Below are 23282 nucleotides of genomic sequence, written 5' to 3'. Positions count from 1 at the left end.
CTAGGACACACACCTCAATGTCACATCTGGATGGGGCCTGAGGATCTGAATTTCCATCCAGCTCCCAGATGTTGCTAAGGCTTTAAAGAGACCACACTTGAAATAGCACGGAACCAGACCATATGGGTTCATCCCACAGGGTATTCATCCCAGGGACTTTTATAATGATGGGAACTCGGAAATAACCTAAATGCCCACCAGTATGGAAAGATGTTAAAATTAGAGCCTATTCAAAAAGCGAAGTGTTCTGCACCTGCTAAAATGAATGTGCCAAATCTACACGTGTCACCATAGCATAGCGTGCAATGAAAGGCACACTGCAGATGACAGCGTGGATGCCACACATGTGTGTGTTAAACTCACGCGTGTGGTAAAGGTGCAGCGACAGGGCTCTGCAGACGACAGCGTGGACGCCGCACATGTGTGTGTGTTAAACTCACGCTTGTGGGAAAGGTGCAGCGACAGGGCTCTGCAGACGACAGCGTGGACGCCGCACACGTGTGTGTTAAACTCACGCTTGTGGGAAAGGTGCAGCGACAGGGCTCTGCAGACGACAGAGTGGACGCCGCACATGTGTGTGTGTTAAACTCACGCGTGTGGCAAAGGTGCAGTGACAGGGCTCTGCAGACGACAGAGTGGACGCCGCACACGTGTGTGTTAAACTCACGCTTGTGGTAAAGGTGCAGCGACAGGGCTCTGCAGACGACAGAGTGGACGCCGCACACGTGTGTGTTAAACTCACGTGTGTGGGAAAGGTGCAGCGACAGGGCTCTGCAGACGACAGAGTGGATGCCGCACACGTGTGTGTTAAACCCACGCATGTGGGAAAGGCGCAGCGACAGGGCTCAGCAGACGACAGAGTGGATGCCGCACACGTGTGTGTTAAACTCACGCACATGGTAAAGGCGCAGCGACAGGGCTCTGCAGACGACAGCGTGGACGCCGCACACGTGTGTGTTAAACTCACGCGTGTGGGAAAGGTGCAGCGACAGGGCTCTGCAGACGACAGCGTGGACGCCGCACACGTGTGTGTTAAACTCACGTGTGTGGGAAAGGTGCAGCGACAGGGCTCTGCAGACGACAGAGTGGACGCCGCACACGTGTGTGTTAAACTCACGTGTGTGGGAAAGGTGCAGCAACAGGGCTCTGCAGACGACAGAGTGGACGCCGCACACGTGTGTGTTAAACTCACGCGCGTGGGAAAGGTGCAGCGACAGGGCTCTGCAGACGACAGCGTGGACGCCGCACATGTGTGTGTGTTAAACTCACGCGTGTGGTAAAGGTGCAGCGACAGGGCTCTGCAGACGACAGAGTGGACGCCGCACATGTGTGTGTGTTAAACTCACGCGTGTGGGAAAGGTGCAGCGACAGGGCTCTGCAGACCACAGAGTGGACGCCGCACATGTGTGTGTGTTAAACTCACGCGTGTGGGAAAGGTGCAGCGACAGGGCTGTGGACGCCGCACATGTGTGTGTGTTAAACTCACGCGTGTGGGAAAGGTGCAGCGACAGGGCTCTGCAGACGACAGCGTGGACGCCGCACATGTGTGTGTTAAACTCACGCTTGTGGTAAAGGTGCAGCGACAGGGCTCTGCAGACGACAGCGTGGACGCCGCATACGTGTGTGTTAAACTCACGTGTGTGGGAAAGGTGCAGCGACAGGGCTCTGCAGACGACAGAGTGGATGCCGCACACGTGTGTGTGTTAAACTCACGCACATGGTAAAGGTGCAGCGACAGGGCTCTGAAGGGCATGCACACCTTTCACAAGAGTGTCTTCCTTGGCACCAGGTGTAGGGCTGAGTGTGGACAGGGTAGAAGCTCAGCTATGACTAAGTGTTTCACATAGTTTAAAAAAATCGTGCTCCGAAAAGGCTGAGTATCCCCATCTGAAATCCTGGGGACCACAGTGTTTTGGATTTGGGATTTTTTTAGGATTTTGGAATATTTACATTATGCTGACTAGTTAGACATCCTTAAAGAAATCTTAAATCCGGCCGGGTGTGGTGGCTCACACCTGTAATCCCAGCACTATGGGAGGCCGAGGAGGGCGGATCACCTGAGGTTGGGAGTTTGAGAACAACCTGACCCACATGGAGAAACCCCATCTCTACTAAACATACAAACTTAGCCGGGTGTGGTGGCACGCACCTGTAATCCCAGCTACTCGCGAGGCTGAGGCAGGACAATCGCTTGAACCCAGGAGGCAGAGGTTGCAGTGAGCTGAGATTGCACCATTGCACTCCAGCCTGGGCAACAAGAGGGAAACTCCATCTTAAAAAAAAAAAAAAATCCCAAATCCTAAATGCCCCAGTGAGCATTTCCTTTGAGCGTCATGTTGGTACTCAAAACGTTTTGGATTTTGGAGCACTTCAGAGTTCCAATTTTCAGATTGGGGACGCTCATCCTGTACAGCCATTTTAAAGGCATTTGAAGGTTTCTGTCTTCAAAAAGCAACGGCAAGGCTACAGTTAGAGTCAAGGAAGGCGTCCTGGCTGAAAAGAATGAAGTTTTCCATCCGCCCGTCTGTTAGAGCCATTGAGCTCGTGTGGGTATGAAACACGCCTGGCTAGCCGAGACTTCTGCTCATGCTGGTTCCACAAAATAAGCCAGCCAGGCCTGCTGGCGAGCACCTGTGGTCCCAGCAACTCAGGAGGCTGAGGCAGGAGGATCACTTGAGGCCAGGAGTTCAAGGCTTCCGTGAGCCATGATCCTGCCACTGCACTTTAACCTGGGCCACAGAGCAAGACTCCCTCTCTAAAAGAAGAAGGAAAAGGGAAAAACACTCTTATTATCATAACACCGGGAGCTCCCGCTTTCTGAGCTCACCCTGGTTCCAACTCAGAGGTTCAGAACCTCTGACAGCCGAGGGCTGGGCCCTGTGTTCTGGGAAAGGATGCTGCCCACCAGTTCCATCCAGAGGGAGGACTGGAGGGGACAGGAGGGATGGCCCCGGGTCAGGCACCCATACTGACGGTGGAAGGAATGGTGTGTGCCTGCTCAGTAGACCCCCATGCTGCCGCCAGGCACCCCTTCCCCGAGCTGTAACACGGGCGCAGCCCTTGAAACCCAAGGAGGCAACACCGTGGCAGGGCCAGGGCCCGGCAGGCGCTCTCAGGTCTGGCCCTGCTCTGCGAGCTTACACGTGATCCAGGTTCCAGGTACCGAAGAGGATCCTGCTCTCCCTGTTGCTGTAGGGGTTGATGGAGTGTCTCGACAAGCAGCCGTCCATGTCGAAGGGACCCTGGGGGCAAAAAGAGAGCAAGGGAAGGCCAGGAAGTGAGTCTCTTTTTGTTTTTTGTTTTTTTGAGACGGAGTCTCGCTCTGTTGCCAGGCTGGAGTGCAGTGGCGTGATCTCAGCTCACTGCAACCTCCGCCTCCCAGGTTCAAGTGATTCTCCTACCTCAGCTTCCTGAGTAGCTGGGACTACAGGTGCGCACCACCACACCCAGCTAACTTTTGTATTTTTAGTAGAGACAGGGTTTCACCATGTTGGCCAGGATGGTCTCAATCTCTTGACCTGGTGATCCACCCGCCTCGGCCTCCCAAAGTGCTGGGATTACAGGCGTGAGCCACCGCGCCCAGCGAGAGTGAGTCTCCTATGCCATCTCTATCACCAAGCGACATGCTTTGGACGTGCAGCCCCACCCAGAGCTCCTGTTGAAATGTTGTCCCCAGGATGGGAGGCGGGGCCTGGTGGGAGTGATGGATCACAGGGTGGATTTCTCAGGAAGGGTTTAGCACCATCCCCTCGGCGCTGCCCTCGACACCGTGAGGCCTCCTGAGATCTGGTTTAAAAGCGTGTCGCGCCCACCCCTCACTCCTGCACTCGCTCCTGCCCCCACCACCCGAGACATGCATGCTCCTACTTCCCCTCCCACCACACATGTAAGTTTCCTGAGGCCCCCCGGAAGCCGAGCAGATGCCACCGCCATGCTTCCTGTGCAGCCTGGTGAACCGTGAGCCAATTAAGCCTCTTTTCTTATAAATGACCCATTCTCTATTTCTTTATAGCAATGCAAACACAGCCTAACACACCAAGTCAGGTGATCTTACTGAGAGGCCTCATGGGGGGTGAGCGCGATCCATGGTGTGCTGCTTTAGGGAGATGAAGAGTTCTGTCTTTGGAATCAGATCTTTCTTTTTCCCACATTACCCCTAACATTATGTTCTGAGTTTCCAAGGAGGACAAGGAAGTTATTGTCACTGCTACCCCTGCGATCACACACCAGCACCCCCACCTCACAGGATGTGAGGCCAGGAAGGTGCTGACTTGCCCAGGGCAGGGCCAGCACGTGAGAAGCAGGGACCCAGGCACCAGATGCCCCCTTTCCAGCCACTCCCCGAGGCTTCCTGATGTTTCCCTGTGATCCCAGTGCGGAGGCAGGGCCGCCTCACTGACATGCGAATCCGCGGCTGCCCTCTTCCCTGTGGTCTGTAGCCCAGCACTCAGCACAATCATTCATGCACAGACATCTGCACAGCACAGGCCTGGAGCCCCGGTGCCCACCTCACTCTGTGCCCCCATCACACCAGGGACTCACAGCCTCCCGAGCAGAGCCCACTGGGTCCCACTGCCATGCCTGGCCATTTGGCCCCTCCCAGCCCACTTTTGCTCCCCACCCACCAGTCAACCCGCCCTAAAGCCCCACCCAGTCCCTGGGGCCGCTCATGACCGGCCCTAGCACCCAGGACGCTGGTTGCAGCTCCTGTGGCCCCGGGGCCTCCTCTGCCTGGCTCTCACGTCTTTCACCTTCCAGTGTGCGGGACTCACCCTGCCATCAGGGATGAAGGGCTTTTCCTCTTCCTGTCCCAGCCCCTTACACCATGCCAGGCGCAAGGCAAGTACTCAGTGAACGTTGAGCAACCACACTGCAAAGTCTAAACGTTAAGCCAACTTGGAAGACGTGTCTTTATGGTCAGAGGCCATCACCCCAGAAGGATCTAACTGGCAGTAGCAGCAAGGAGCCTTGTCCGCTGGGAAGAAGCCACCGGAGGCCACGCCCACCACCCAGCCCCTGCCGCCAGACCCACTGAGTGTCGCTCGGAAGATCATGGGCATCAGGGGACCTTACTGGGATCACAGCTGCAGTTTGCAGACGCCAAGAGGCGCCTCAAGTTGCTTCCCACACCATGGAGCCAGGGTGTGCCCGGGACTCGCCAGAGACACAGAAGCATCACCACTTGTGGCTACACCACGCCTGCATGGTGCAGAAGGGACACGTGGGAAGGCAGCAGGGGAGCGCGGGCCTGGCTTCCAGCCTCCAGAACCGTGAGCAGTAACGGCTGCTGTTCCAGCCAGGGTCATCTGTTACGGCAGCCAGAGCTGACTGAGACGCTGCCCAGCCCTATGGGGACACGCCCTGGATGGGGCCCTGGAGCCCTTTGCAGGCACCCCAGAGACGCCTGTGTGCACTGGAGCTTGAGAGGCACTGGCTGAGACCCTGCCACCCTCCCCAGGAATGTGAAGGCTGCATCTCTTCACAAGGCTTTGCCCAGGCAGGCCAAGGACTGAAGGTCCCCTCCCGCCTCGCCCCAGGCAGGCTGCGCTCTGCAGGCCAGCCTGGTGGCCCCAGGATAAAAGGCACACAGCTCACCTGGCAGGAGAACCAGCCTTCCGGCGTGCAGAGACGGCTGCCACCCTTGGCTCCTCTGTCAAAGTAGCTACCGTTATACTGCACAGACCGGAGCTTCTGGCACATGGAGTCGAGGACCCGCAGGAATTCCTCCTGAGCCTCCGCACCCACCATGGAGGGGTAGGAGCTCACCTGGAGGAACCAAGGAAGGGCGCTGAGCCTGGCACACGGCGCCCTGAAACCCGCACCAGCTCTCAATCCATCCCATTCCACGGCCCTCCGAGACCCTGCCCAAGCACAGTCCTCGGGTCAGAGGGTCTGAGTTCACGTGGCTTCCTGGCCACTGCTGGGCTGTCCCACCCTGGGAGACTCTGACCTGTGAAATGGAGGGAACCACACCAGCCCCCAGGCTGGGTAAGACTTAGATGAGATAACGGGCCAGGCGCGGTGGCTCACGCCTGTAATCACAGCATTCTGGGAGGCCGAGGCTGGCAGATCCCTCGAGGTCAGGAGTTTGAGACCAGCCTGGCCAACAAGGTAAAACAATGTTTCTACTAAAATTACAAAAAATTAGCCAGGCATGGTGGCACATGCCTGTAATCCCAGCTACTCAGGAGGCTGAGGCAGGAGGACTGCTTGAACCTGGAAGATGGAAGTTGCAGTGAGCCAAGATCGCACCACCGTACTCCAGCCTGGGCAACAGAGTGAGACTCTGTCTCAAATAAAATGAAGAAACAAAGATGAGATGATAAAGTCAGGCAGCCACGGCCATCCCACCCTGGTTAGGTGGGCAGTGGTCCATGGAAGATTACACCTGCAGGGAAGAGTGTCGGGATCAGTTAGCTCTGCTACAGGGAGCAGGCTGGGAAATGCAAGGGAATGTGGACAGTCACCAGGACCTCTAGGAGACGCAGAAAAACACGGGACGTGCGGCGGAGCATTAGCAATTGTGCCGCAGAGGGGTGGGCTGACGGCACAGGGTCAACCGCACAGGCAGCACTGGGACAGGACACCCCTCGCCGGGGTCTCCACAGGACCCTCCACGTACTAAGGATGTACCGTGGCGTGGCATGCTACGTGATGACAAAACCCACATTCAGATGGGGTGGACGGAAATGAGGGCAGAGCTGGCTCTACCTTTGGGAGGAAGGTGGAGAGGTTTGCAGACCAAGGATGGGCTCATGAGAAGGGCCAGGTGGTGGATGATGGGTGGCAGATGACAGGGTGTTGGGTGACAGGGTGGCAGGTGACAGGGTGGCAGGTGATGGGTGACAGGTGACAGGAATATGGGTGACAGGGTGATTTACACCTGTAGCGTGCTGCCTAGACCCTCAGATCCCTGCTAGCACCTGCTGACCTTGGTCACAGTTGGGCAAATGACGACTCAGGCTCTGGGCATCCTCTCCCGTCTGCCCTGATGTTCATCACTGCTGCCCAGGAAGAACCCCCGGGGGGAGGAGGGGAGGCAGGCAGTAGCCACCACCGTCCCCCTCCCCAACCCCAATGAGCTCAAGCTCAGGTGAAAAGACTCCATGGGTGCTGGCCCCCATGAAGAGAGCTGTGCAGAGCCAACACAGCGGGACACAAGGCCCCGCAACCAACCACACCCCAGAACACGGACACTTCTTTCCTTCTTTTTTTTTTTTGTTTTTGAGACAGTATCTCACTCTGTTGCCCAGGCTGGAGTCCAGCGGCGTGATCTTGGCTCACAGCAACATCTGACTCCAGGGTTCAAGCAATTCTCCTGCCTCAGCCTCCCAGGTAGCTGGGATTACAGGCATATACCACCACACTCAGCTAATTTTTTGGTTTTTGTAGTAAAGACGGGATTTCACTGTGTTAGGCAGGCTGATCTCAAACTCCTGGCCTCAGGTGATCTGCCTGCCTTGGCCTCCCAAAGTGCTGGGATTACAGGCGTGAGCCACCACATCCAGCCCAAAACGGGGCCACCTCTACCATTAGAGACAGGCCCCACTCCCCACTCTGCCCCTCATTTGTCATCTCGGTCTATTTCTTTGTTCGAAGGAAGCAGAAGAGCGATCAGGCCCAGGCAATGGACCAGAAGGCTGAATTCTCCCTGAAGGCAAAGAGCAGTTCCCACTGACAGCTTTTACGCTCAAATCTCCATCGATCTTCCTCTCCTGTCCTGGAGAAGGAGGGGCTGGTCTGTTTTAAAAGGCAGGGCTCAGACCCAGCAATAACTCAAATCATCTCTGAAAAGCATCTGGTGCAGGGAACGCCCCTCGCCGTTTCCACGTCTCAGGTCAGACGCCCGTGCGGCACCACGGGAGGGAAATGAATGAGCCGGCCGGGACACGGAAGACACTGACCAGCTGTGGAGGGACGTGGCAGAGCGAAGGGCGGACGGAGACAAGGGGCTGCCTGGGACAAGTGCATGTCAGAAGTGAACTGCCTGACACGTGAAGACATTCAAAGGTCAGTTTTACTCAAAACACACAACGCTGCGGGAAAATGCTGCCCTGCCATGGGCAAGAGCAGCCCCAACCCCGGGGCAGCCGCCCCGGCAGGTGTGAGCATCCCACCGAGAAGGGAAGTCCGGCGCTGACCGGGCGGGGGAAAAAGCCGACAAGTCAGTGAGGCCGACGCTCCTCGCGGCATGGGGTCCACATGCTTCCCCGACCAGAGCAGCCCCACCAGATCCACGCAAGCACAGAGTGTGGCCCCACCCACTGCTCCTCGTGAGGCCAACAAGCTTCCAGAGCCCGCAGAGCCTGGCTTCAAAAACCCGTCCAGCATACCCGACCCTCACACGGGCTCACCTCTCTCAGGTAACTCCGGATCCGGCTCTCACAGCTGTATCTCAGATAGCCAGACTTACTCTGAAATCGAGACTCCAAGCCTGCAAGGAAAACAAGAAGATCCCCAAGCCCATGGGGAGGCCAGGGGTTTCCAGGTCTATGTCCTGCCCAGCTCAGGTGCCAAGCAGGGCGGAATATGAGGGTCACATTGCAAGCATCTTTTCATCTTTTCTTTCTTTTTTTTCTTTTTTTGAGACAGGGTCTTGCTCTAACCTCCAGGCTGGAGAACAGTGGCATGAACACAGCTCACTATAGCCTTGACCTCCTGGACTCAAGGAATCCTCCTGCCTCAGACTCCCAAGTGGCTGGGACTACAGGCACGCACCACCACACCTGACTGACTTTTTATTTTTTGTAGCGATGAGATCTCATTTTGTTACCTAGGCTGGTCTTGAACTCCAGGGCTCAAGCTGTCTTCCTGCCTTGGCCTCCCAAAGTGCTGGGATGACAGGCATGAGCAACCACACCCGGCCAGATGGCACCACCTTGAGAAGTAATCTGATAGTGACACGCACAGCGTCCTTGTTTGGTTTTTGTGTTAGAAGCACCTGAAAGACCACCAAGGAGCTTCTGCCTGGCCCTCAAGCCCTCCTTTCCCAAAAGGGCTGCAGTCTTTCAGCATCGCCTCTGATGGGCCTACAAGGCCAGGCCCGAAGCTGGAAGCAACCCAGTGTCAGTGAATAGACAGAGCGTGGTGTGTACATGCAGTGGAGTGAATAGAGTGTGGTGTGTACATGCAGTGGAGTGAATAGAGTGTGGTGTGTACATGCAGTGGAGTGAATAGAGCGTGGTGTGTACACGCAGTGGAGTGAATAGAGTGTGGTGTGTACATGCAGTGGAGTGAATAGAGCTGGCATGTACATGCAGTGCAGTGAATAGAGCGTGGTGTGTACATGCAGTGGAGTGAATAGAGCATGGTGTGTACATGCAGTGTAGTGAATAGACAGTGTGGTGTGTACATGCAGTGGAGTGAATAGAGCATGGCGTGTACATGCAGTGGAGTGAATAGAGCATGGCGTGTACATGCAGTGGAGTGAATAGACAGTGTGGTGTGTACATGCAGTGGAGTGACTAGAGTGCGGTGTGTACATGCAGTGGAGTGAATAGACAGTGTGGTGTGTACATGCAGTGGAGCGAATAGAGCTGGCATGTACATGCAGTGGAGTGAATACAGCATGGTGTGTACATGCAGTGGCGTGAATAGAGCTGGTGTGTACATGCAGTGGAGTGAATAGACAGTGTGGTGTGTACATGCAGTGGCGTGAATAGAGCTGGTGTGTACATGCAGTGGAGTGAATAGACAGTGTGGTGTGTACATGCAGTGGAGTGAATAGAGCTGGCGTGTACATGCAGTGGAGTGAATAGACAGTGTGGTGTGTACATGCAGTGGAGTGAATAGAGCTGGCGTGTACATGCAGTGGAGTGAATAGACAGTGTGGGGTGTACATGCAGTGGCGTGAATAGATAGTGTGGGGTGTACATGCAGTGGAGTGAATAGACAGTGTGGTGTGTACATGCAGTGGAGTGAATAGAGCTGGCATGTACATGCAGTGGAGTGAATAGACAGTGTGGGGTGTACATGCAGCGGCGTGAATAGATAGTGTGGTGTGTACATGCAGTGGAGTGAATAGATAGTGTGGTGTGTACATGCAGTGGAGTGAATAGATAGTGTGGTGTGTACATGCAGTGGAGTGAATAGACAGTGTGGGGTGTACATGCAGTGGAGTGAATAGACAGTGTGGTATGTACATGCAGTGGAGTGAATAGAGCTGGCGTGTACATGCAGTGGAGTGAATAGACAGTGTGGGGTGTACATGCAGTGGAGTGAATAGATAGTGTGGTGTGTACATGCAGTGGAGTGAATAGACAGTGTGGTGTGTACATGCAGTGGAGTGAATAGATAGTGTGGTGTGTACATGCAGTGGAGTGAATAGACAGTGTGGGGTGTACATGCAGTGGAGTGAATAGACAGTGTGGTGTGTACATGCAGTGGAGTGAATAGAGCTGGCGTGTACATGCAGTGGAGTGAATAGACAGTGTGGGGTGTACATGCAGTGGCGTGAATAGATAGTGTGGTGTGTACATGCAGTGGAGTGAATAGATAGTGTGGTGTGTACATGCAGTGGAGTGAATAGATAGTGTGGTGTGTACATGCAGTGGAGTGAATAGATAGTGTGGTGTGTACATGCAGTGGAGTGAATAGAGCTGGTGTGTACATGCAGTGGAGTGAATAGACAGTGTGGGGTGTACATGCAGTGGAGTGAATAGACAGTGTGGGGTGTACATGCAGTGGCGTGAATAGATAGTGTGGTGTGTACATGCAGTGGAGTGAATAGATAGTGTGGTGTGTACATGCAGTGGAGTGAATAGAGCTGGCGTGTACATGCAGTGGTGTGAATAGATAGTGTGTTGTGTACATGCAGTGGCGTGAATAGACAGTGTGGTGTGTACATGCAGTGGAGTGAATAGACAGTGTGGTGTGTACATGCAGTGGAGCGAATAGAGTGTTGTGTGTACATGCAGTGGAGTGAATAGACAGTGTGGTGTGTACATGCAGTGGAGTAAATAGACAGTGTGGTGTGTACATGCAGTGGAGTGGATAGACAGTGTGGGGTGTACACGCAGTGGAGTGAATAGAGTGTGGCATGTACATGCAGTGGAGTGAATAGAGTGTGGCGTGTACATGCAGTGGAGTGAATAGACAGTGTGGTGTGTACATGCAGTGGAGCGAATAGAGTGTGGTGTGAACATGCAGTGGAGTGAATAGACAGTGTGGTGTGTACATGCAGTGGCGTGAATAGATAGTGTGGTGTGTACATGCAGTGGAGTGAATAGAGCTGGTGTGTACATGCAGTGGAGTGAATAGATAGTGTGGGGTGTACACGCAGTGGAGTGAATAGAGTGTGGCATGTACATGCAGTGAAGTGAATAGAGCATGGTGTGTACATGCAGTGGAGTGAATAGAGCATGGTGTGTACATGCAGTGGAGTGAATAGACAGTGTGGCATGTACACACAGTGGAGTGAATAGAGCATGGCGTGTACATGCAGTGGAGTGAATAGAGCATGGTGTGTACATGCAGTGGAGTGAATAGACAGTGTGGCATATACACACAGTGGAGTGAATAGAGCGTGGCGTGTACATGCAGTGGAGTGAATAGAGCATGCTGTGTACACGCAGTGGAGTGAACAGACAGTGTGGTGTATGCATGCAGTGGAATGAATAGAGAGTGTGGTGTGTACATGCCATGGAGTGTCATTCAGCCTGAAAAAGAAGGAAATTTTGATATATGCTATGATATGAATGAACCTTAAGGACACTGTGCTGAGTGAAATAAGCCAGTCACAAAAGGGCAAATGCTGTGTGACTCCAGTCATATGAGGTTCCTAGAGTCATCAAATCAGAGACACAGAAACTGGAACGGTGGTTGCGGGGGCCAGGGTAGGGGGAAGGGGAGTGAGTGTAATGGGGACAGAGGTTCAGCTTTGCAAGGTGGAAGGAGTCCTGGAGAGGATGGTAGTGGTGGCCGCACACAATGTGACTATACCTAATGCCAATGACCTGTGCACTAAAAAATGGTTGAGATGCTAAATTTTATGTCATGTGTATCTTACCACAATTTTAAAAATAATAATAGGCTGGGTGCAGTGGCTCACACCAGTAATCCCAGCACTTTGGGAGGCTGAGGCACACGGATCACCTGAGGTCAGAAATTCGAGACCAACCTGGCCAACATGGCGAAACCTCATCTCTACTAAAAATACAAAATTAGCTGGGTGTGGTGGCACGTGCCTGTAATCCCAGCTACTCGGGAGGCTGAGGCAGGAGAATCACTTGAACCTGGGAGGCAGAGGTTGCAATGAGCCAAGATCATGCCACTTCACTCCAGCCTGGGCAACAGAGTGAGACTCCATCTCAAAAAAATAAAAATAATAAAAAATCCCTTGGCCATGTGTGGTGGCTCATGCCTGTAATCCCAGCACTTTGGGAGGCTGAGGTGGGTGGATCACGAGGTCAGGAGATTGAGACCATCCTGGCCAACATGGTGAAACCCTATCTCTACTAAAAATACAAAAATTAGCTGGGTGTGGTGGTGCATGCCTGTAGTCCCAGCTACTCGGGAGGCTGAGGCAGGAGAATTGCTTGAACCCGGGAGGCGAGGTGGAGGTTGCGGTGAGCCGAGTTCGCACCACCGCACTCCAGTCTGGCAACAGAGCGAGACTCTGTCTCAAAAAAAAGTCTCATCCGAGGGCCGCCCAGACTGTGGCCCCCACGTGAGAGGTGGGGGTGCCTTTCCCATGAGGCCGGGAATGAACACATTTTGCTCTGAGTCCCCCACCTCAACCACAGGGTTACAGGCCAGCCCTTCGTTGGGGGCTTTTTGGACCCCAACTTCTCCTGGCACCGCAGGCTTCGAAGAAGCCCCTCCCCTGCCAGCTGCAGCACCCACGCACCTTCAAACCACGGCGGGTCCTCAGCCCGGGTCTCGGCCGCGATGTTCTGGCTGACGTTGTGCAGGAGGTCGGCCAGCAGCCTCTGCCTCTGCGGGGCCTGCTCATCACACAGCAGCTGCTGGGCGGCCTGGATGAGGCCTGCGTGCGGCTCGTGAAACGCACTGAGGAAGCGCCTGATGTCACTCACATCTGCCACCAAAGGGACAAACAAAAAGGTGCCAGTCCAGCAGAAAACACATCCTGCCCCGGTCACAAGAAGAGCCTCTGACCCCATCTTCCCCATCACTCAGGGCCTGGGAATCACCGGGACTGAGACTCAAGGTGTCCCGGGTCTTTGTCCTTGCCCTGACACCAACAGCTGGGGACCACGCATCAGGGCGGCGTGAGGGCGGCGTGAGGACAGGGAGGAAGGGGCAGGTTGTGCTTCAGAAGACAGACGAAACCGTACCGAGAGACGGCTGCTTCACCATTCAGCCTCCTCTCCTCCCAACCATGCTGCCCCTCCTTCGGCCCTTCCTGCAGACCTTGCTTTCAGACCTTTTCCTGCTCTCTCCTGGAGCCTTTTCACAACTCCCTGAAGCAGACTGCTCTCCGGGCAAGCACTTAATAGAAAGTTAAAACAAAGTCTACCCAGGACCTTCAAAAATGTTAGCAAAGAGAATTCAGTAACACGAGAAAAGAGGTATACACCATGGCCACGCAGGAATGCAAGGCTGGTTCACACCTCAAAATGAATCAGTCTGATCCACCATATTAGAAAAGTCTCGTGATCACATCAGCGGATGCAGAAGAAGACTCACTGTAGAGCGAGGACATGGTGGAATCCTTAGAAAACATCAAAAGCACAGCATAAAAGAAAAAATCAACAGACTGAGCTTCCTCAAAATTAAAAACATTTACTCTGAAAAAAAAATGCTCTTAAGAGAATGAAAAGACAAGCCACAAGGTAAATACTTGCAAACCACATATCTGACAAAGAACTCATGTCCAGGTATTTTGGTAGGGTCGGGAGGTGACTTTCAAAACTTAACAGTAAAAAAAAAAAAAAAAAATTCGGTTAGAAAATGGACAAGGGACATGAAGAGGTATTTCACCAAGGAGACCCTACAGATGGCAAATAAGCATGTAAAAACGTATTTAGGGCTGGGTGTGGGAGCTCACATCTATAATTCCAGCACTTTCAGAGACTGAGGTGGGAGAATCACTTAAGCCCAGGAGTTCAAGACCAACCTGGCAACATAGCAAGACCCCATCTCTAAAAATATATAATAATAATTAGCTGTGCATGGTGGTGCACAGCTGTAGTCCCAGCTACTTAGGAGGCTGAGGTAGGAGGATTGTTTGAGCCCAGGAGTTCAGGGTTGCAGTGAGCCATGATTGCCACTGCACTCCAACCTGGGCAACAGAGTGAGACCCTGCCTCTATTTTTACAAAAGATATTCAGAAAGTTGGCATCGTTAACCATTAGGGAAATGCAGATTAAGGCTGCAATGAGACATCATCACATTGCAATCAGAGTGGCTAAAATTAAAAGTAGCAACACTGCCAAAAGCCGGCAAGGCTGCACAGAAACTGCAGAGTGAAGAGGTGAGACGGCCACTCTAGTACACAACTTGGCGGCTTCTTTTCCTTACTTTAAGTAGCTTTATTGAAATATAATTCACCCACTTAAAGTGGACAATTCAGTGTGTTTTATTCCATTCCCACAGTTGTGCAGCCACAGCCACCGTCAACTTCAGAGCATTATATATATATATATATATATATATTTTTTTTTTTTTTTTTTTTTTTTTTTGGGAAGGAGTTTAGCTCTTTTGCCCAGGCTGGAGTGAAGTGGCGCGATCTCGGCTCACCGCAACCTCCGCCCCCAGGGTTCAAGCAATTCTCTTGCCTCAGCCTCCCAAGTAGTTGGGACTACAGGTACATGCCACCACACCTGGCTATTTTCTGTATTTTTATTAGAGACGGGGTTTCACCATGTTGGCCAGGCTGGTCCCAAACTCTTGACCTCAAGTCATCCACCGACCTCAGTCTCCCAAAGTCAAAGGATTACAGGCGTGAGCCACCATGCTCGGCCAATTTTAGAACATTTTCACCACCTGAGAAAGAAACCTCATACTCTTTCGCTACCAATCCCCCTCCCCTCTACCCTGCCCCCAACCCTAAACAACCACTAATCTATTTTCTGTCTCTAACATCTCTGCTCTGGACGTTTCCTGTGCCTGGAACCTTGCTGTATGTGCTGGCATCTGGACTCGGCATGGTTTCATGGCTCAGCCATGCTGTGCCTTGTTCCTCTTCATGGTGAGTAATTCCACTGGGTGGATGTGCCACACTTTCTTTATCCACGTGTTCATCACTGGAGACTTGGGTAGTTGCCACCTTTTGGCTATTATGAAGAAAGCTACCACTGACGCTCACGTGTGAGTTTTGGTGTGGACATGTTTTCGTTTCTCTTGGGTATTTACCTAGGAGTGGAGCTGCTGGTTCATATGGCGACTCTGTGTAACTGAGAAGCTCCAGACGATTTTCCACAGCAGCTGTGCCGTTTTCCCTTCCCACCAGCCGGGCGTGAGGGTTCCGGTTTCTCCACATCCTCGCCCACACTCGCTGCCATCCCAGTGGGTGTGAAGTGGCATCTCACTGTGGTTTTTGTTTGCAGTTCCCTCATGACTGATGACATTGAGCATCTTTTCACCTGCTTACTGACCATCTGAATATCTTCCTTGGAGACATTTCTATTCAGAACCTTTGCCAGTTTAATTAGGTTGTCTTTTTACTATTACGTTATAAGGATTCTTTGTATATTCTGATGCAAGTCCCTGATCAGATACATGATTGGCAACTATTTTCTCCAATTCTGTGGGCTGTCTTTTAGCCTCCTTCATGGTGTCCTTTGAAGTACCAAAGTTCCTAATTTTTCTGTTTCTGAAACAGTCTTATTCTGTCACTCAGCCTGGAGTGCAGTGGCATGATCTCGGCTCACTGCAGCCTCCGCCTCCTGGGTTCAAATTATTCTCCTGCCTTAGCCTCCTGTGTAGCTGGAATTACAGGCGCCTGCCACACACCCAGCTAATTTTTGTATTTTTAGTAGACAGGGAGTTTCACTATGTTGGCCAGGCTGGTCTAAAACTCCTGACCTCAAGTGATCTGCCCATCTAGGCCTCCCAGAGTGCTGGGATTACAGGCATCGAAGCAGGAGCAGCAGGGAACAAACCTCTCAAACACCAAACTGGGGAAGGAAGTGGCTTTTTATTCAACCGGGAGCTGCGGGAGCTACAGCCTCATTCACCGAGCTCCCCAAGCTGCGGCTTCTCTCCCCTTTTATGGGTTTACAATGCTAAAGGGGAAACTGAGGCAGAACTATGTCATTGCCCATTTGCTGGATGTCCAACCTTACAATTTTTTGGCTTCATTGATTTGCTAATTTATACGCAGCACGAGCGGGGACCAGCTGGGGAGGGGGTTCACAGAGACAAGACGAAAGCAACAAGCTGTTTGTTGGCAGAGATGTTTCCAGGAGGGAGCCTGGTCCGTGGAGACGTGGGGGCGTGACCCAGTGCCAGGCTCCAGCCAGCAGGGATAGCATTCATCTGCAGCTCTTTCAAGGTTAACAGATAGCAGAGACGCTGGGAACTAAAAGGGGAGTCATTTCCCAGCTCTTTGGTATCTTACTTTATTTTATTTTTTTCTTCACCCTCCTTCCCATCTGGAAGTGGGGGATGGAGGAGGTGACATAGAAGGTGGCGGGGGGGTCTCCCCTCAGCGTGAGCCACCGCGCCCAGCCCAAAGTTCTTAATTTCGATGAAGTCCAATTTATCTGTTTTTTCTTCTGCTGCTCATGTTTTGGTGTCAAATCTAAGAATCCTTTGCCCAATCCAAGGTGATGAGGACTTACCCCTATGTTTTCTTCCAAGGGTTTTATATTTTTAACTTTTACATTTAGGTCTTTTATTTAATTTTTGTATAAGGTACCAGGTAAGGGTCCGGCTTCATTCTTTCCTATGTGAATATCCAGTTGTCCCAGCACCATTTGCTAAAGACACTATTCTTCCCCTGCATTGAAAGGTCCTGGCATCCTGACCACAGATACATAGATCTCTGGGTGCTCTATTCTATTCCTCTGATCTATATCTGTCCTCATACTGGTGCCAGTCTTGACTACTGTGGCTTTGTACTAAGTTTTGAAATCAGGATGTGTGGGCCCTCCTACTACGTCCTTTTCACGGTTGTTTTAGCTATTCCGGGTCTCTGGCAATTCCATATGAACTGTGGATTAGAATCAGCATGTCAATTGCTACAATGAAACCAGTTGAAATTTTCATAGGGATTGTGCTGAATTTGTAGGTCAATGTGGGGAGTTCTACCGTCTTAACAATGTTCAGTTTTCCAATCCATGAACATAGGATGTTAATCCATTTATTCAAATCTGTCATTTCTTTCAACAATGTTTTGCAGCTTTCAGAATATAAGTATTACAATTTTTCATTACACTTGTCCTAAGTATTTTATTCTTTTTGATGCTAATGTAAATGTGATTATTTTGTTTCATTTTCAGATTGTTCATTGTAAGTGTATATCTATATTTGTATATTGACCTTGTATCCTTCCACCTTGCTAAACCTGATGATTAGTTCTAATTATTTTTTAGTGGATTCCTTAGGGTTTTCTATATGCAAGTTCATATGATCTGCAAACAGAGATAGCTTCACTTGTTCCTTTCCAATCTGGATGCCTTGTGTTTTTCTTGCCTAAATGTCCTGTCTAGACCCTGCAGTGCCATGCTTAACAGAACTGGCAAGAGTGGGCATCCTTGTCTCCGGAAACTAAACACACACCACACAACACAGCACTCCACTCCTGGGCATTTTCCGCCAAGGAATGAAAACCTACATCCTACCAAAACCTGTAACTATGGCCAGGTGCAGTGGCTCACACCTGCAAAGATGGCCAGGTGCAGTGGCTCACGCCTATAATCCCAAAACTCAGGGAGGCCAAAGTGGGTAGGTCACTTGAGCTTAGGAGTTCAAGACCAGCCTAGGCAACATGTTGAAGCCGTGTTTCTACAGAAAATACAAAAATTAGCCAGGCATGGTGGTGCACCCCTGTAGTCCCAGCTACTCAGGGGCTGAGGCGGGAGGATCACCTGAGCCCAGGAGGAGGAAAGCTGCAGTGAGCTACGATTGCACCACTGCACTCCAGCCTGGGTGACAGGGTGAGACCCTGCTCGAAAGAAAAAAAGAAAGAGAAAAGGAAAACCTGAATATAACTGGCCATAGCAGCTTTATTTGTAATAGTCAAAAACTGGAAACAAACAAAATATCCTCCACAGGTGAATGGTTGAACATGGAACTATTCAGCAAGGAAAAGCAACAGAGTACGGATACACACAGCTTAGATGCGTCTCAGAGCCTTATGTGGAGTAGAAAAGGCCCATCTCAAAAGGTCACATACTGTATGATTCCACTTACCTACTATTCTTTTTTTTTTTTTTTTTTTTTGAGACGGAGTTTCGCTCTTGTTACCCAGGCTGGAGTGCAATGGCGCGATCTCGGCTCACCGCAACCTCCGCCTCCTGGGTTCAGGCAATTCTCCTGCCTCAGCCTCCTGAGTAGCTGGGATTACAGGCACGCGCCACCATGCCCAGCTAATTTTTTTTGTATTAGTAGAGACGGGGTTTCACTATGTTGACCAGGATGGTCTCGATCTCTTGACCTCGTGATCCACCCGCCTCGGCCTCCCAAAGTGCTGGGATTACAGGCTTGAGCCACCGCGCCCGGCCCTATTCTTTAAATGACAAAATTATAGACCTGGAGAACATAGCAGCAGCTGCCGCGGGCTAGGGATTGGTGGTGGCCAGGGGCAGGCAGGGTTATAAAGGGGAGAACCTTGAGTGATGGATGGGAGAGGTCTCCACCTTGACCCTGACGCTGCTCACAGGTATCTACATAGGGAGAAATGACAGAAGAACACACACATTGCGATAGTGTCTGTGTGCCCGTTTTGATGTTGTACCATGGTTGTGTCTGATGTCGCCTTTGAGGGAAAGGGTGGAGGTACATGGGACCTTCCTATCTGTGCAACTTCCTCGGAATCCATCATTATTTCTAAATAAACAATTTAGGCCAGGCACAGTGGCTCACACCTGTACTCCCAGCATTTTAGGAGGCCGAGGCAGGAGGACAGCTTGAGCCCAGGAGTGTGAGACTATCCTTGGGCAACATGGCGAAACCCCTTCTTTACAAAAAACACAAAACAATTAGCCAGGCATGGTAGAGAATGCCTGTGGTTCTAGTTATTTGGGAGGCTGAGGAGAGAGGATAGCTTGAAACATGGAGGTTGAGGGTGCAGTCAGCCATGTTTGTGCCACTGGCTCCAGCCTGGGCAACAAAGTCTCAAAATATAAATAAAATAAAAAATTTTTGGCCAGGCACAGTGGTTCACGCCTGTAATCCCAGCACTTTGGGAAGCCAAGGCAGGAGGATTGCTTGAGCCCAAGAGTTTGAGACTAGCCTGGGCAACAGAGCTAGACCCCATCTCAATGTTTTAAAAAAAGAAAACAAAATTTGTTCAAGTCTAACAAATTTCAAGGAGGAGAACTAGTGGTCTCAGGGGAGAGACGGGAATAAAGCACCAGAGAGAGGAGAGACGGAGAGGCAGAGACCGACAGAGGAGAGAGACAGACGAGAGAGACAGAGACTGGGAGGTGCAGGGAGGGACAGAGAGCCACGCGTTCTGCTCTCTTGCAACTATGCCCTGAAATGGGAAAGAAAGGAAACGTCCAAAGGCAAGGAATACCCTGAGCACACCCCTGCCCAGCCCCGCCCCCGAAGGGGCCACCCCAGGGGCCATCACAGTGATACATGTTCTGGCTGCATCCTCTGGGAGCACAAGGCCCAGTGGAGAAAGGGGGCTTGCAACCTTGGGGCACACCAGAAGCGCCACCCCTCAGTGCTGACAGCTGAGCCCCCAACACTGCAGCCACGGACGTGGCCACATGGACGCTCCTCCTGGACTTCTCTCTTTCTGCCCTTTAGGCCGAGGAGGCAGAGCACCATCCCTCAGAGCACCCACATCCTTCCTGGGCAGCAGAAGTGTCTCCTGAAGCCTCACCCCTTCGCACAACACTGGCCGACCCTCCCAGGGAAGGGCACAGGATGGCGTCTCCCCCACTGTGGACAAAAGCTCTCCTTCATAGACTCCAACAAGCACAGACCTTGGCATTCAGCTGCTTCTGAAAGGCAGGACTTTGTGTCCTGAGGCTTCAATACAGATTCCCCTAAAGAGTCACCTCTCAAAGCAACTGCCCCCGAGCCTGAGCTCTGAGGACAGCATCTCCGCAAACACCAACCGGGAACAACGTGAGCATCCCATGGTCCACCACCCCGTCCTTCCAGAAGGGCCTCAGCCCAGCAGAACAGAACAGCATCTCTTCCTGGCTCCACCTTCCCCACCAAACTGTGCAGGCCCCAACCCCAAAGCCCTCCCTCTGCTCTTGGGAATTGCTAGGACACCTCAAATGAACACAAATAAAATTAAAAGATTTTTTTTTTTTGAGACGGAGTCTCGCTCTGTCACCAGGCTGGAGTTTAGTGGCACGATCTCGGCTCACTACAACCTCTAACTCCCAGGTTCAAGGGATTATCCTGCCTCAGCCTTCCAAGTAGCTGGAACTACAGGTGCACACCACTGCACCTGGCTAATTTTTATATTTTTAATAGACAGGGTTTCGCCATGTTGGCCAAGATGGTCTCGATCTCTTGACCTCATGATCCACCCGCCTCAGCCTCCCAAAGGGCTGAGATTACCGGAGAAAGCCACCGTGCTCGGCCAATTAAAAGATTTTTTTGAAGAAAAAGACAACCGAGCAACTGGGTGCACGAACGAGAGGACTGAGGACTGAGGACTCTGCCGTCTAAGTGACGCTGACCAGCTCTGACTCCAGAGGGCTTCCTCCTTGAGACCTGAGAGTTCAGAGTAAGGGGGACCCTTTGCCATCCCGACAGGCACCCCGGGGCCAAGCCCCCAGGACCCCCGAGAGTGCCAACTTCCCGCCCACCTCCAAGGTCCTTGCCACTCACAGCCCTGCCAGGCCTGGCCGGAGGTGAGCAGCACCAGCTCAGTGTCATCCGGGATGCTGGGGAAGTAGTCCTCGGTCAGCTCCGTGCCATCCTCGTACAGGCACAGCCTGGAGCCGCGCTCAGGTAGCTGCAGGGGCGGGAGAGGCGACAGGAGGAGGAAGGGTCTCAAGACGAGGGCTTTCAACTTCAGGCCTCACAAACGTCCAAAATGAGCTGTGTTGTTGTTTTGTTTTGTTTTTTTGGTTTTTTTTTCATTGTACTTTAGGTTCTATGAGCTGTTTAAGAAGCAGGCTCAGGCTGCCGCCTGTATATGCCACAGTGTGTCAACGCCCAGGCAAGGATGAGGGATCCGGAGCAAGAGCGCCTGACTGTAGGCCTTTCTAAAATAGGAAGAGTCAGGAAAAATATACAGCAGATGGCGACCGCTTGCTGTGCAGGATTCACCTTTTTAAAATGAGCTCCTGAGGGCACTTCAAATACTGCCTGTCGGCCGGGCGTGGTGGCTCATACCTGTAATCCAAGCACTTTGGAGGCCAAGGCGAGCCGATCACCTGAGGTCAGGAGTTCAAGACCAGCCTGACCAACACGGTGAAACCCCATCTTTAAAAAAAATAATAAATTTAAAAAAATAAAAAACAAATACAGCCTGTCTCTGTCAGCGCCACCTTCCTGCTCCCAGGAGCTGGCACCACCAGCCCCAGTGCACAGCTGTCATGAAACCCAGTCTCTACTAAAAACACAAAAATTAGCTGGGCGTGGTGGCGCGTGCCTGTAGTCCCAACTACTGGTCAGTTTTAGGCATTTTATGGCAACTCTCACCCCTGCCAGGCCTGGCATGCACACCTGGTAACCCTCGCACTGGTCTAAAAAAGGACGCCAACCTAAAATAACGTGACGATTGCAATCCCCAGCTGCGAGGGCTGGAAGGGCCTGCAGAGCCCACGGAGACAAGCCTTTCATTTAACGCAAAGAGAAGCCGAGGCAGGGAAAGGCGGAGAGGCCGCGACCCCGCGTGCCAGCACCTGGCACTCAGCCCGTGTCTCCTGGCTCCGCATGCAGGGCTGTGCTGACCGAGAGGTGGGAAGAGGAAAGGGGTGATCCGGATCGCTTCCCAACCCGCCTGCGCTCCGAAGCCACGATCGGGAACCCCAGGCTGCGGGGGCCCTGGTGCCCAGCGGCTGAGGCGAACGAAAACCACCCTCCCTGGGCGCCGCCTGCACCCTCCGATTTGGAAGAGGAAAAGCGGCACCTCCTATTCTCCCCACACGCCTCCCCGGCGGGCACCTGGAAGCTGAGGCAGCCCTTCCGCAGCACTTCCCGGCAGCTCCTGCCCGCCACGCCGAACTTCCTCGGGTTGCGCAGGGCCCGCAGCTTCACGGTCTTGGGCTTCTGGAGCATTGCAGATGTCCTGCAGGCCGCTGGGCCCCGCAGGTGGCGGCACCCGCTGGCCGGCTGCTCAGGCGCGTCCTCGCTCCGGCCGCAGGGGTCTGCACCGTGCGAGTTCTGCAAAGCTGGCACTGGCCGCTCGCCGATCCAGGAAACTACATTACCCAGAAGGCTCGGGGAATTGGGTGCGCGACGTGGCCTTGTGCGCAGGCGCCGCCTCCGGAAACTACATTACCCAGAAGGCTCGGGAAAGCAAAGGCTCGACGTCGCCTTGTGCCCAAGGTGCCCTGGCCCCGGAAACTACCTGAGCCGGAGGGCACGAGAAGCAGAGGCCTCCCTTGTGCGCAGGCGCGGCCACGGCGGGGCGGGGTCGCGCACGCGCGGAGGCCCCGGCCCAGGGCCGGGCTTGGTTGTCATGAGAGCGGCGGCTGCGGCCGGGGCGATGGACAGAAGCGACTGGGGCTGCTCCTCCCCTATCACCGCCGCCGCAGCTTGGGGTGCAAGCCAGCCTGGGGCGGCGGAGGGGGCGCCGCCTGAGTTCCGCCGGAGAGAGCGGCGGCTGCCGAGGTAGTCCGCGAGGACCGGGACCCGCCCGCCCCTGGGAACCGGGCGCTGAGGCACGGCCTGGCCGCCTCCCCGGGCCGCTCCGTAGCTCCGACCCGGCCGCCCTCTCCGTCGGGGCCGTCCGCTCTGAGCAGGTACCTTCCCGGGCCGGGGCGGGACGCGGGCACCGCGGGGGCGCGGTCCCCACCTGGGAGCCGGGTACGAAACCTGCGCGCGCGGTGCCAGCCCGGACGGTGTGAGCTTAGGCTCCGGCCTTGCTGTCGCCAAAGAGCCGGCGCGGCCCCGGCGTGCCAGATGCCGGGGAACTCAGCCCGGGTGCTGGGAGCGCCTGTCCCGGCTGGGACGGCCCATTTAGCCAGGATATTATTTTCATGCCCCGGCTTTCCCTGTTCTGGGTGCATAGC

The 23282-nt window shown here is 53.2% G+C and overlaps 1 protein-coding gene across 4 annotated transcripts in view; it reads right to left on the bottom strand.

Annotated features, from left to right (window-relative positions):
* Positions 1-22326, bottom strand: part of DFFB (DNA fragmentation factor subunit beta) — a 31676-nt gene extending 9350 nt beyond the window's left edge. For 2 of the 4 annotated variants that reach the window (XR_010337668.1, XM_064363147.1), the window contains exons 1-6: positions 22213-22326; positions 20929-21055; positions 12848-13036; positions 8355-8434; positions 5596-5766; positions 3142-3242 (exon numbers count right to left, since the gene is read on the bottom strand). Coding sequence is in view for 2 of the 4 variants with exons in the window: in XM_064363147.1 (XP_064219217.1) it covers positions 3142-3242; positions 5596-5766; positions 8355-8434; positions 12848-13036; positions 20929-21055; positions 22213-22326 (782 nt within the window). In the remaining 2 variants the exon portion in view is untranslated. Of the gene's footprint in view, positions 1-3082; positions 3243-5595; positions 5767-8354; positions 8435-12847; positions 13037-20906; positions 21895-22212 lie in introns of those variants that run through there. The other 2 variants (XR_010337670.1, XM_064363148.1) reach the window with 2 other exon arrangements.
* Between the last annotated feature and the right edge of the window lie 956 nt (positions 22327-23282).

The sequence above is a fragment of the Aotus nancymaae genome, unplaced genomic scaffold, assembly GCF_030222135.1.
Source record: "Aotus nancymaae isolate 86718 unplaced genomic scaffold, 86718_ANA_hifiasm-v0.15.2.pri h1tg000053l, whole genome shotgun sequence".
Classification (NCBI taxonomy): Eukaryota; Metazoa; Chordata; class Mammalia; order Primates; family Aotidae; genus Aotus; species Aotus nancymaae.
Note: the sequence above shows the minus strand (reverse complement) of the source record. Positions and strands in the feature narration are given on the sequence as shown.